Genomic DNA, 13931 nt, shown 5'->3' with positions numbered 1-13931 from the left:
TTCGCCCTCTCCTATTATGGGCCCGCATTTGGCTGGTAGAGGAACTTAGTGCCTATGCGAGAAGTTTGGAAGAAATAATGGAGTCACCACACTGGGCCAGAGTCAAATGGTTAACTGATATGAAAAATCTATTGTCAAATTTGGGCCTATTAGACTTTTGGTCCAGCAGAACCTCTCCTCCAAAACAAGTTCTTAAAAACCTCTTTCGGGATTGGGCTTGCTCCCAAAGGCACTCTAGTCCATCCATTGGCAGACTCACAGAGGATTTTTTGATGTTTAAAGACTGTCCCAGGCGAGAACCCTATCTAGACACAATCGGGAAACCTTTTGCCCGGTCTTTGTATTTTAAATTCAGAACGGGTACTCTTCCACTGAACACTTTTACCAAAACATGGAAATCCTGTACAGACAAAACTGACCTGTGTCCATCTTGTTCAGCCCACCCAGAGACATTGGCTCATTTTTTATTTGTCTGCAAGGAATATGCCAATCCAAGAAGGGTGTGGCTGAAGAACTTGTGTCGGCAACTTGGAACTAGGAGCCATGCTGAGGCAACCAGGATACTTGTTTCGGACAGTTATGTACCCTATGCTTGTGCCCTAGCAAAATTTCTATTTTGGGCTTGGGCTATTCGAGCCAGAAAGCTTAAATACTCTGTTTAATTTTTTCTTAAACAATATTTATTCTAGTAAATGCTGTATTTCTTGTTATCAACTGGATATGTATCATTAATTTTATCATTACTTTTAAACTGCTTTTATGATAATGACATTTTGACTCGGAATTATGAGGCAGGTGAGGACCAGAGTACACGACAGGCTTGACTAAATTGTGTGGGAAGAAAATGTAAATAATATTATGTGGTGCCGCATATGTTTTGGGATAGCATTGCGTCATTATTTTGACATTGTTTACACACATAATAGTGAGGAAAGATTTCACCCCATCAGTACTATTTTATAACCAAAATACTGCAATTAACATCAGAAAGATGTCTAGTGAACCTTTGTGAAGGGTCTCCCACTCCGCAGTAATACGTGCTGCCACATTAGAAGCTCACATGGCCCTGGCCGGGAGAAGCAGGGGTCCCTTAAAACCCTGGTGGTTTAGTGTAGAGTTAAACAGTTTACTCATGCTGCTTTCCTCTCACCCTCTCCCTTCCATCCCTCTCCCCTCTCCCAACCCCGGAACCCTCTCTCACTTTGAAGGCCATTTTCTTTCACCCCTTTTTACAACTTCTGAACTCTCCACTTTCAACCTCTCACTTCACCTTTAATCACCTCTTGCCATTCTGCCTTTTCACTGCCCTCATCTCCAACAGTCCCTCGCATTTATCTCATGGCCTCTCTGGCCCCATCACCTCCTGTGTCCCTCAGCACTTCTCATTCAACTCAAGTCTCTCCATTCAAATGTTTGTCTATTTGTATCTTACACCTCTCCAGTCCCCCATTCATCTTTCACATCTCCCCTTTGTTCTTCCATGCCTTCTTGAACCAACGTCCCTCTCCCCTGTAACCTTAGCACCAGTGCCTAATTTGGGCAGGTGGTTTCCTGTGAGCTGCACTGTCACCTAATTGGGCACACTGGCACTGTGACCATCTTCCACATGGTGACTCTGTGTAATTTAGAGGTGAGCAGAACAGCTGTTAATTAATTCAACATACATTAAAAACGATGAATTATTGAAACCCATGCCATTCTTATAGCTTTTGGGGCTTGAAATAGTCTGAATAGCCACACTTGTACAAGTGTTATGGTTGGTAGTTGCATAGGTATTTTCATTGGCCGCGCAGGCAAGGCAATGGATGGGTGGTTAAAGTTGCAGTGGCCTAGCATATTGCTTTGCCTTTTTGAAATAAAAAAAATTTAGAAAAGCTCCAACATTACCATTATAATCAAAATGTCGTTTTTTGTATATGTTTAGTTTGTAAACTAAAGAAATGATTTCATAATGTGTGTATTTGTTTGAGGTATACTTATTTCTGTCTTTTTGTATAGTTTTTTTATGGTAATTGTGAGACAATTGAATGAAATTACAAGTACAAATTCACATTTTGTTAATCACTTACGTGAAATTGCACTTGTGAATGTGGATATTTGTGGGCCCATCTAAATCTCTCAGGCGGAAATACTTTTGGGAATCCGGTGTCCAATTTTCAGGGAATGTTTCTAACAGAGAAAAATAAAAAGCTGATCATCCGTTATTTTTGTTTAACTGGCAGCTGTTCTTCTCGTTGGAAATGTTTTTCATACTTCATGCTGGCCTTGACCATGAGCATTGTAGACTGATCTGTAATCCATTTGTACAGTAGAAAGGTGATGTGATAGTCTTACTGCAGGTGAGTGCTGAGTTTGCAACAAGACTAGAATAAAGTAATTTTCAGGAGTGTTGCTTCCATTGGTGCAGCAGGTGCAGAACCAACAGAGTCCGGAGCCCTGAGGGGCCCATTGAACCCTGACAGATGGTGCAGTTTACTATCTAACAGAAGTCCGACGGGTCATTTTCCTTGCATGAACCGGGGCTCATAGCATCCTTGCTACGATACCAGTTTTTTGGTACAGGTTTCATAAAGATGTAGCAGATGCTGGGCTCTGATAGGTCACCAATGCTTAATAAAAATAAAAGAGGCTTCAATTACAATCAACAGATCCGCGGTTTCAAAGAGGACACACTCGTTTAAATGCCTCGGGTTAGCAGTTTGCCATTTAAAGCGCTGAAGTACAGAACCTTAACAGGCTCTTATTAATGCACTGTGACCTAAGATGTAAAGGAGAAAGAAAATGTAAAATTACAAATGTGAATGACTACCTTCATAAGTTTTCTCTGCGTTCGCCTACGCGTGTTTGTACTGCTGCATTCGCTGTGAAAGTCGTTTATATAGCTGGAGGTTGAAATTACGTCATGTAACACAGCGCTTCAGGTCTTAGTAGTGTTGGTTGCTCGGATGCTGCCCCAAAAAGGCTGCGATCTATTTCTTCGAATCCAGATTCCCACAATTTCCAAATAAGAAATAGACTGCGTTACCTGGGGACTGCCCGTCACAAATGGTCGCACTGGCCACACTTTTTATATGGGCTTTTTAAAAATGGTATTGATGTGGAGAAAATCCCAGCTGACTTTATTTTAACTCTGATGATATATATAAAGTTTTTTTTTTTTTGGACAGCAGAATTCCTCTTCCATTTTCGAGATGTCTAATGCCACCGCAAAAAGATTCTGAAGGAACCATCTCTGACTGGTGGGAAGAATGGAATCTTCTCAGGTTCAGCGGAAGCTTCACGCTGTTCACTGCACACATGGTCCTTGCACGTTCATGCAAATGGTCTTTAAAGACCTGTGAAAAACTTGGGCATGCCCGGAGATAAAACTCCAGACACTGCCCAGCCGAGCCCCCAGGAGCGCGAGCTGCACTGCAGCAGCCCGGGCTGAGACACAGGAAGAGGGAGGAGGGAAGCTGAAGCCCTGTAGGCCAGGGCAGAAGCAGAAGTCTGACTGTGAATGCGCGAACCCCTTCACATCACTCCACGGCCCCCCTGGGGGTCGCGCCCCACAGTTTGAAGACCCCTGCTCTAAAGCGAATCCTCAAGGGAGGGACAGAAGAGGACAAAATAATGTTTTTGGATTTTGCGGCGGATAGTCCTATTTGAGCTGGTTATGTTGGAACCTTGCGGGAGCCACTCTTGAGTGGATTGATGCTGTCCCAAAAACGTAGGCATAAGCAGTGCTTCCTGGATCTATGCCTTAAGATAACAAACTTCAGTTCAGTCTGTACGAGACACCTAGGGAAGCAGGAAAATGCCAACTCATTAGTGTTCAGCACCCATTGTGGATTAAAATGCGCTTAGAGTCATTTCCTCCTGGAGGGTAACTGCAGCACTTGGGAACTTTTTACTCTTCGCACTCGCAACCCCCAGTGTCAATTTCTTCTGCCACTAAGCAGCACAAATGTCTCCCTCATTTTGATTGTGCTTTTCGTTATGAACTATGCAGATAGTGATTTTTTAATGGTGCACGTAACCTATAAAGCGCCGAATGACAACAGACAACTGCTTAATGGTGCTATAAGTCTAGCTTATTTAACTTGGCAAGAAGACATGATTTAGCAAGAGGGAGGGGACTACCCAAAAGCTTGCCTGTGCATCAGTGGCGACCGCACTGGGAATTCCAGGCACAATTCTGATTCTAGCAACATTATCGACTGGATAAAAAGTAGTATTTCAGAGATCAGGAGCCTAAACCTTCCCAGCGGTCAAAGGGCTGTTGAGACTTTATACACTGAGAAATGTACTACACTTTACGGGAATCTGGCAAATACAGAAAAGGCAGAGTGAGAAACTGCAAAAATAGAATTATGTAACTGTAAAACGTTTAAAGTCAATAGCACAAAATTCTACTGCAGTCAGAGGGATAGAGCGTCACCCTGAGGGAGTTTACTTCACGGTGTCAAACAAGCATCTGTGAGAGTTCGGAGAAGAAGACCCTTTGAGTGGGTAAGAGATTCAGCTCCCCTGGCTACTTTCTCAATGCAAGGACCATTTTCACTTCCAGTGTGGGGATTGATAATGCATTCAACCTACAGCGCCCTTCAGAATGGATCACCACTGTGACTTGTTAGCATGATTGTGTTTGCATGCGGCAAAAATCCTACTTACTGAAGAACTAAATTAGGATGTTAATAGCTCACCATTATTGGAGAAAAATGTGGGAAGGCTTATGCAAGTGAAGCTCCAAAACACTTATGGGGCTTCAGTCCTCTATTTATTGGCTTGGACCACCTTCAAATGGTCAAAGCTCATACTTGAACAAGATTGAGAGCTCTGAAAATACAATATATTACATTGTATCTTTTCCCTTTTTATCCAACTGCTTCTTTCTAAAGATTACTTCTCAGAGTATAAATCATTCTGCATGTTCTAACTAACAAAATATCCAACACATTGTAATATCTAGCAAGAACAACTGTCTTTCTAACTTCATAACTTTGGACAATAGAAAACAGCGGATGGCTTCTTATAGAAATGTATCTTCCCACGCCCGCTATACACCAAACGCCACAACAGGTAAAGATTTCACTTACACTGATAAGATTTAGACATTTACAAATATAATGAAGCTACATCAAGGCCCATTGGAATTGCACAGTAATGGAGCACCAATTTATGGGGCAAGGTTGGCAAAATTTTGTGGCAAGAATGAGTAAAATATGGTACTTTCTATAGCAATAATAATTTGCTAATTTGTCGTTTTACCAAACATTCATACTGTCTGAGCAGACGCTGCACCTCATTAACATCAGGTAAGAGCTGGATAAAGAAGTTCTCATCTGAAAAGTGACCATTTAAACCATAAAAAAGTTTGCAGAACAATGTGATGCACTTTGTTTAAGTGACTTTTGATCTATTTGAGCTAGAAACAAAATGTAGTTTGTTGAGACCTGTAAATTATGTTGCACATTGTGAATTATGTGGCAAATGCATTAGATCCATAATCAGTTGCAGAATTGCAGAATTTGAGTGGCCCCTCCTAGCGTGTACTGGTATATTCACCGCCTTAGAATGCACTTTAATTATAAGTGTAATATTCAGAAATTTATTACACGGATGCTGCTGCATGCATGCATATGCAACTTGTAAAAACCGAAGAGGAGGCTAGCGATATAAAGTACAGCATACGGAAAAGATAAACTAGGAAAAAGGTTCAGCAATCTAGCTAGCTAACCTTAAAGAGCTGGTCTGTCCAACAGGGCGGACTTAATCGGACTTAATGTAGACAAAGGTTTTACTAGATTAGCATGCATTGCCTTTGGTAAACTTGTTACTATAAAAGAGCATCTTCACAAAAAACAGTATCAACCCTGAAACTCAAATTCATACATTTCATTTTGGACCAGGCCCTCGATAAATTTGTCACGATTTGTGAGAATTTTACATGAATACTCTGCACACCCCGCTTATGAGACATGGCATTCTTAGAGAAAAGGGTGGCAAATTCGGATAACATTAACGCAAAAGTGCTCGCAAAGAAGGGTTTGGGGTGCAGTGCAGAGTTCAAAACTGAGAAGCAACTTCTGAAAAACGTTGCATTTTCCATTAAGACGCCGCCAATATTTTACTAATATAAAATGAATCTATATCCCTAGCCCAAGGATTTGTAACAATTTGCAGAAGCAATGATCATTTCATCAAAAGATCAAAAAGTGCATGCCATGCAAAATCGACAAACTCTATAAAAGGCAGATTTGTGTAAAATGTTCATACTTTTATTTAAACAAAATGCAATAAATGTTTTATAAGACAAGAAGGCTACAGAAAAAGCACAGTCTACGCAGCCTATTTTTAGAAAAGGCAAAGAAAGGCTTCAAACAATATTTTTTAAATTGTCATAACATCTACAAAAGCTGAGAATTAATTTTGCTTTTCATTTTTCCTCATGGTTTCCAGTCTGTCATCTCATGCAATAAGGCACAACTGAAATGCTACCCATGGAGCCAGACTGAGGGGTATTTGCAGCAGTTCTAAATCGCCCAATGTAGGGTAACAACAAGAGCAAAAATAAGCTTCCCTTTATGAAGTACCAAGTTAAATTCCACTTACAAATCCAGAAGTAGCTTTAGAGGGCTCCAGCCCAACTGTCCTACAGTAACATGGACAGTGAAAAGGGACTCTGAATCGCAGCTGTATTTGCACACCACTATTCCCTTTTCAATTGAAATGCTAGGGGTGGTAAATCCGACTGCATAAAGAGCTCCAAAAATACAGCCAGCGTGACAAATGAAACAAAAAAAAAAAAGAAGGCAACGCAAGTACCATGATTATTTTACGATGTTTTAAATTGCTCTTCCCGACTCTAAATACACCATTTTTCAGTTCCTCCAATTATTAAATTGGCAATTTTTCACTTTTAATCTCCATGTTTTTCATGGCAGTGACTATACTGTGGGTCTTAAGCAATTTACGCAATAATATATAATCCATTAAAATCATTAGCAATGTGATCTCAACATCGGTTTCTCATCCAATTATCTTTAGATTTGTGTGAGCTACAAAGTCTTCAATTAAAAGCGTGTCTTAAGAGCCAAGGAGGCGACTCAGTGCAGTTTCTTCTTACAGACCGCAGGCCCTGAGTCCATCACAGACAGCAATGACAGTTCATCTGAGGGTAGAAAAGTGCTGATTCTTATGTGGTGCCTACCTGTCTACAGGTGAAGGCTTTGCATTCCGTGGTTTCTTTACTTGGGCATACAAAGCCTCCACTGTCCTGCCTTCTCGGGGACTTTGAGGTCTGCTGTTCAAAGTTCCTGTCCCGCTGGATTGCGAAGGGTCATAGGATGAAATCCCAGCATACATAGGGTCATCGTCGGATGTGTATGCCCGATTGTAATCCTGAATTTCCGCATAGTCTCGTTCGCGGGCTTGCTTTTCACGCAGTTCTCGCGTCTTTGCTTGAATTCTGCAGAATGAACGCATTGTTGAATTTAAACAATTAGTTGTACTAAACATTTATTTATTCTCTGTTTTATAGAACAATCACCCATTGTATGGCTCATAATTACTGCATAGGGGCTAACATGCTCAAAACAACTTTAACACATGTTGATCAATTTCAAGTTATTTGGGGAAGATGCTGACACTGCTGCTACCTGCTTTCAACCATGGCCACCTTGACCGAATTCATGTAGAGATTATTAGACCAATTTAGTAACTATTCTCAAGGAGTTCATATGTTGTAGTAAGATTGTTTCTTCCATGGACGCTTAAAGGAAAGCCTAGCCCACTCCCATACTGAAGTAACGACTACTGGGGATTAGTTATTATAGTGCATTTATGTAAATGACTGCATGTGTAAATGCATTAAGGAAAAGCAAACTACACTAAAAAGCAGACAGAAAAAACAAACGAAAACCTTGCTTTTACGTGTCTTCCTAAATCAAACCCGATCCATTTCTGTCAATACTACTGGCAGACATATTTCTACACTTCTGAAAAAACATCTTATAATCTCTTTTGCCCAGCTTGTTGCAATTACATATTCATAGCACACCCGCAACATTTGCTGTGTGATGGTCTCTTTGACATTCAGTGTTTGAAACAATGAGTTTAAGCACCTTGATAACCCATTTACATGATGTTTGCGCTATATTAAAAAGGAAACGTATTAAAAATGTAAAGGTGCTGGAACTAAAACACCTTGCATTGAAAATGTCTGTAAAGCAAAATTCTGCACTATCCTCCACCCCAGGGGTCTCATATAGTAAGTAGGACAGTAATAATTAATAATCACCTCTGCATGTTCATTTGTGTCTGCTTTATGACAGGCTTAGGCATCCAAAAAGCATGCTCTTCCTAAGCAAAAAAGCCATTAATCATCAACTGAAATGTTATTGTGACAGCAAACTAAATACTTGTGATCAATGTAGGGAGAAGGAAATTCTCTGATCCATCCAGTTTCCTTGTGTTAACATTAATTATCAAGAGGGGGGTGGATCACTTGTCCTGCTGAACCCGGATTAATCGGTATTCGTTGCGTCCCTTGGTAAAAGAACCCTCATGCCCTCGAGTTGATCAACGTGAAGAAGCGGTATATCTTGTTTCTCCGCTATGGCACTCGGGTATCTGCATAATCATCGGGTTTTTTTGTATGCAGCCTCCACCAGGAGGTTTTTTGATCCAAGGTTGTGCAGTAGTGTCCAGTGATAGTGGATGTGGTGATAGTTAAAATAACACAGAATCCAGAGAACGTATTTTATTAGTCTGGATTCAGAGTTAGTGAGGTTGAAAAACTTTTTGGTATGCGTAATGGGAATATTAGGATTCTCTACGCTACCTGTCTTCGTGCTTGTAAAAAGGTCGACATGTTTCAGCCTCTTTGTCAATAGATCAGTGGGCTTTCTTCAGGACCAGGGTGTACGTGTGTGAAGGAGATAACTTTATCCCTTCCTTTCAGAGTTACACTTTTGGTACCTATAAAAATAAAAAAGTGTTACCTTGGAATTAAAGGAACGTCTTATCTTTATGTGAATACATCCTATATGTGAATGATTAAAAACATTATATACATCGCCTACCGCTAGCTTGCCAGCGCTACCACTTTAGGAAACCACATACTCTTATCTAGCCATCACAAGCTAAGTTTTTCTCAATGTACATTATATCAGCTTTCTGTTAGTTCTTAAATGACTTATTGTCAGTATTAATTCTACAGATGTTCTTATTCATCTTATAGCTATATTCCTCTAGATGTTGTAGAGCTCAGAATTTTTATTTTTGAGGTGACTGACCAACAGATACAGTGAATTTATAAGACTCCCATGCACTTCGCCTTCTGTTCCTTTACTCGGTTGTTTTTGACCTCCGTCACCCTACAAAGTGATATCTATCATCCAACAGTGGTAGTATAAAGAGTTTCTTAACTCCTATTAACATTCAGTTGTTAAAATTCATATATGCTTGTTTAGCCCGTATTAGTCCTAATTTTAAAAAGGTAAACTCAAGAAGTGGGGTTACATTTTGGGGCGTTATACTTTGTATGTTTGTTATAGCCTTTCTGATGATTTTCTAACATTGCACCTACCTCCTCACGTTTCATTACGTGCTTCCTCGGGTGCCCATAGAGTCACTTTGATGGCCTTTCACTACAATTGGGGAGAGAGGGAGGCGATAAGAGCTATAGTTTAGAGTTATTAAGGTACTTATCTGATTGCGAGCGTCCTTTGCGCTGTTCTTTACCTCGCGGTCCGTCACGCGCCGCTTGTGCTGACTCTGCCGATGGAGACCCGGTAGGGTTTCTCGGCATGACGGCACCCTTTTCACTGTCGGGATCTTCATAGTAAATGAAGACAGACTATGTTACTAAGGTCAAAGTTAGTAATAAGAGGAAAGATTTGCAAGAAAACAGTAATTTTTCATAGTGCTTTTCAGTAGATTAATTATTTAAATAATTATGCGAGCAACTTGTGTATTCATGTTCAGTTCGCTAATCTTAATGAAATTATTTGTAACTTTATTTTAAGGAGATGTTTAAGAGGATTGATGTATTTCTTCACTCTTAAATCGAAAAGTAGTCCAGTATGAGCTCTACTTAGATAATTAGTACCTCAGTGATGGAGTATTCATATATTTGTGTAAATGTTGATCATTCTAGTGAGCTCTAGTTAAGGAATTTATTAATGTTTATCGGTTCATACTTGCCCAAGGCACATTATCATTCAGTCCTCGTACATCTGTGCCCAAGCGAGAAACCAGAATCGTGAGAACCTCCTTGAAGAAACAACAAGATCAGAAGGAGAAAATCTCCTTACATGTGTCACTAAGATTAGCGAACTGAACATGAATACACAAGTTGCTCGCATAATTATTTAAATAATTAATCTACTGAAAAGCACTATGAAAAATTACTGTTTTCTTGCAAATCTTTCCTCTTATTACTAACTTTGACCTTAGTAACATAGTCTGTCTTCATTTACTATGAAGATCCCGACAGTGAAAAGGGTGCCGTCATGCCGAGAAACCCTACCGGGTCTCCATCGGCAGAGTCAGCACAAGCGGCGCGTGACGGACCGCGAGGTAAAGAACAGCGCAAAGGACGCTCGCAATCAGATAAGTACCTTAATAACTCTAAACTATAGCTCTTATCGCCTCCCTCTCTCCCCAATTGTAGTGAAAGGCCGTCAAAGTGACTCTATGGGCACCCGAGGAAGCACGTAATGAAACGTGAGGAGGTAGGTGCAATGTTAGAAAATCATCAGAAAGGCTATAACAAACATACAAAGTATAACGCCCCAAAATTTAACCCCACTTCTTGAGTTTACCTTTTTAAAATTAGGATTAATACGGGCTAAACAAGCATATATGAATTTTAACAACTGAATGTTAATAGGAGTTAAGAAACTCTTTATACTACCACTGTTGGATGATAGATATCACTTTGTAGGGTGACGGAGGTCAAAAACAACCGAGTAAAGGAACAGAAGGCGAAGTGCATGGGAGTCTTATAAATTCACTGTATCTGTTGGTCAGTCACCTCAAAAATAAAAATTCTGAGCTCTATAACATCTAGAGGAATATAGCTATAAGATGAATAAGAACATCTGTAGAATTAATACTGACAATAAGTCATTTAAGAACTAACAGAAAGCTGATATAATGTACATTGAGAAAAACTTAGCTTGTTATGGCTAGATAAGAGTATGTGGTTTCCTAAAGTGGTAGCGCTGGCAAGCTAGCGGTAGGCGATGTATATAATGTTTTTAATCATTCACATATAGGATGTATTCACATAAAGATAAGACGTTCCTTTAATTCCAAGGTAACACTTTTTTATTTTTATAGGCACCAAAAGTGTAACTCTGAAAGGAAGGGATAAAGTTATCTCCTTCACACACGTACACCCTGGTCCTGAAGAAAGCCCACTGATCTATTGACAAAGGGGCTGAAACATGTCGACCTTTTTACAAGCACGAAGACAGGTAGCGTAGAGAATCCTAATATTCCCATTACGCATACCAAAAAGTTTTTCAACCTCACTAACTCTGAATCCAGACTAATAAAATACGTTCTCTGGATTCTGTGTTATTTTAACTATCACCACATCCACTATCACTGGACACTACTGCACAACCTTGGATCAAAAAACCTCCTGGTGGAGGCTGCATACAAAAAAACCCGATGATTATGCAGATACCCGAGTGCCATAGCGGAGAAACAAGATATACCGCTTCTTCACGTTGATCAACTCGAGGGCATGAGGGTTCTTTTACCAAGGGACGCAACGAATACCGATTAATCCGGGTTCAGCAGGACAAGTGATCCACCCCCCTCTTGATAATTAAAGCAAACTAAATACATCAAAGAACACATACTAAGTCTCAATTACAGGGTACACATCATGTTGCATCTGCTGTCAAACAAAACTACTTTTTGAAGCTCACCAGCAAAGCTTATAAGGCACATAAATTGGATAAAGTAAGTATACAAGGTAACTATGCATAAAACCCCATTGGTTTTATGCAAAAGCCATTCAAACAATGGCAAAATAATAAATACACAAAAAAACATTGGTTGAAAGGGGCTTACCCTAAAGTCCGCTATCTTTCTGTATTTCCTAGGTAGCGTCTATAGAGAGACCTTAAAAAAGGCAACAAATTAAAGCCTGCACAGGACCGCAGATATCTCAAAGACTTCTCTCAACATTCTCCTGTAGGCCTCCTCATCCTTGGAACCTACGTTCCCTGTTCTGACTAACCTATGAGTGCCCCATGGCAGGAGTCGCAGAACCAGAAAGTAAACAAATTTACCAAGAAAAGGTATTGTTTGTTTTCATTACAGTTACATTACAGTTGGGGAGAGGAGTTGGCCTAACTGCTAGGGTGGCCGACCTCGAATCTGGAGAACTGGGTTCGAGTCTCGGCAATGACGCTGAACATCCTGTGATTCTGGGCAAATCACTTAATCTCCCTGTGCCTAACAAAAATGAATGTGTCCTCATGTATTGTATTGTATTGTAATTGCATTTATATAGCACTTACTACCCCTGACGAGGCATCGAAGCGCTTTTTCGGCGGGTAGCACGCTACTCCGTGACCCATAGTGTTGAATTAGTATAGTGAAACACGCAAGTACATTTTAAGTGGTGGATAGGTTAGTCAGTTATTTAGATTTGGAATATTAGCAGAAGGATCGGGGAGGACAAAGGTTTGTATTTATATAGCGCTTGTTGACGCACGCTATTCAGGAAGCCTACAAAGGATTGAGAAGGATAGCGGAGGGATAAAAGAAAGATTTGCATTTATATAGCACTTGTTACCCCTGATGGGTGTTGAAGCGCTTTTCTGGCAAGTAGCACGCCACTTTGGAACCCATAAAGGATGACTGTTGAAAATTAGTATAGTAAAAAAAAAATTAAGTAATTTGAGTAGTGGGTATGTTATTCAGTTATTTGGGTAGTATATTAGTATAGTTTAACATGGAATTTGAGAAGTGAACATTTTAGTCTGTTAATTTCGATTGAAAAGGATAGTGGAGGGATAAAAGAATGAAGGATTTTTTTATTTTTATTAGGTCTTAGCAGTAGTAGGAGGCTTTTGGATGAGTAAAAAGGAGTTTTGGACGGCAGGACTCAGAGGGAAGAGTTTAGAAAGGTTTGTTTTAGGGGATCAGTACAGTAAAAGAGGAGTCAGATGATGCAAGGAGGGGTAGAGTAGGAGATATATTGTGATTTCCTAGCGCCAGGCCACATACCACCACTCACTGCCCTCTAATCTAATGCTAGGGCTTCCCAGAACATACATGATAGTTAACAGAGTAGAACATGTCGATATCTGTGGCAAACTCCTGTTTGTTTCTGTTAGGGAATCAAAAAGAGCCAGCAGAACTCTTGCCCTTGTCACCCAAATAAAACCAACAGGTGATTCACCACCCAGTACCTACATCTTATTCCAATCATATGGTGCCACACAACTACAAAACAACACACTTGTACCAAACATAGCCGCACATCACCTACATTCTTCCACATCCTTTGTACAACACACACCGCCTATTCACTAGCAACCTCAATGTACCTGAATCTCATCAATTTTCACTCTCCAATGCAATGCCATAGCCCACACCAAACATATCCATACCAGTCACAGAAATAAAACTAAACATCACTTTCTCCCTTAAATTGGACACACACTACTCTATAAAACAACTCAGGCAAAACAGGTGGTACTTTCATCATTGCTCATAGAAGCCTCTGCACATAAACAACAATAATCATTGGCCACCCCCACTTTAAAAGCTCTTAAGAAACCTCACAATGGCACTCTCTCTCCTCTTCAATCTTATCATCCGGCCATTTAGCTTAAACAAAACCCATATTGAAAATATTTCATAGTTCATAACCTCTAACTGCATCTACAACTCAAACAGCAATAGCACCTTCCTTACAG

General features: G+C 40.2%; 1 protein-coding gene across 7 annotated transcripts in view; it reads right to left on the bottom strand.

Moving 5' to 3' along the window:
• The window catches only part of PARD3 (par-3 family cell polarity regulator), a 1362300-nt gene that overhangs the window by 343325 nt on the left and 1005044 nt on the right, over positions 1–13931 (bottom strand). For 4 of the 7 annotated variants that reach the window (XM_078663327.1, XM_078663329.1, XM_078663330.1 and 1 more), the window contains one exon: positions 7193–7450. The exons of the other annotated variants lie outside the window; for them this stretch is intronic. In XM_078663327.1, coding sequence (XP_078519453.1) covers positions 7193–7450 — 258 coding nt within the window. The remainder of the gene's footprint in view (positions 1–7192; positions 7451–13931) is intronic. 7 annotated transcript variants of the gene reach the window in all.

This window comes from Lissotriton helveticus, chromosome 10 (genome assembly GCF_964261635.1).
Source record: "Lissotriton helveticus chromosome 10, aLisHel1.1, whole genome shotgun sequence".
In the NCBI taxonomy this organism is placed as follows: domain Eukaryota; kingdom Metazoa; phylum Chordata; class Amphibia; order Caudata; family Salamandridae; genus Lissotriton; species Lissotriton helveticus.
Note: the sequence above shows the minus strand (reverse complement) of the source record. Positions and strands in the feature narration are given on the sequence as shown.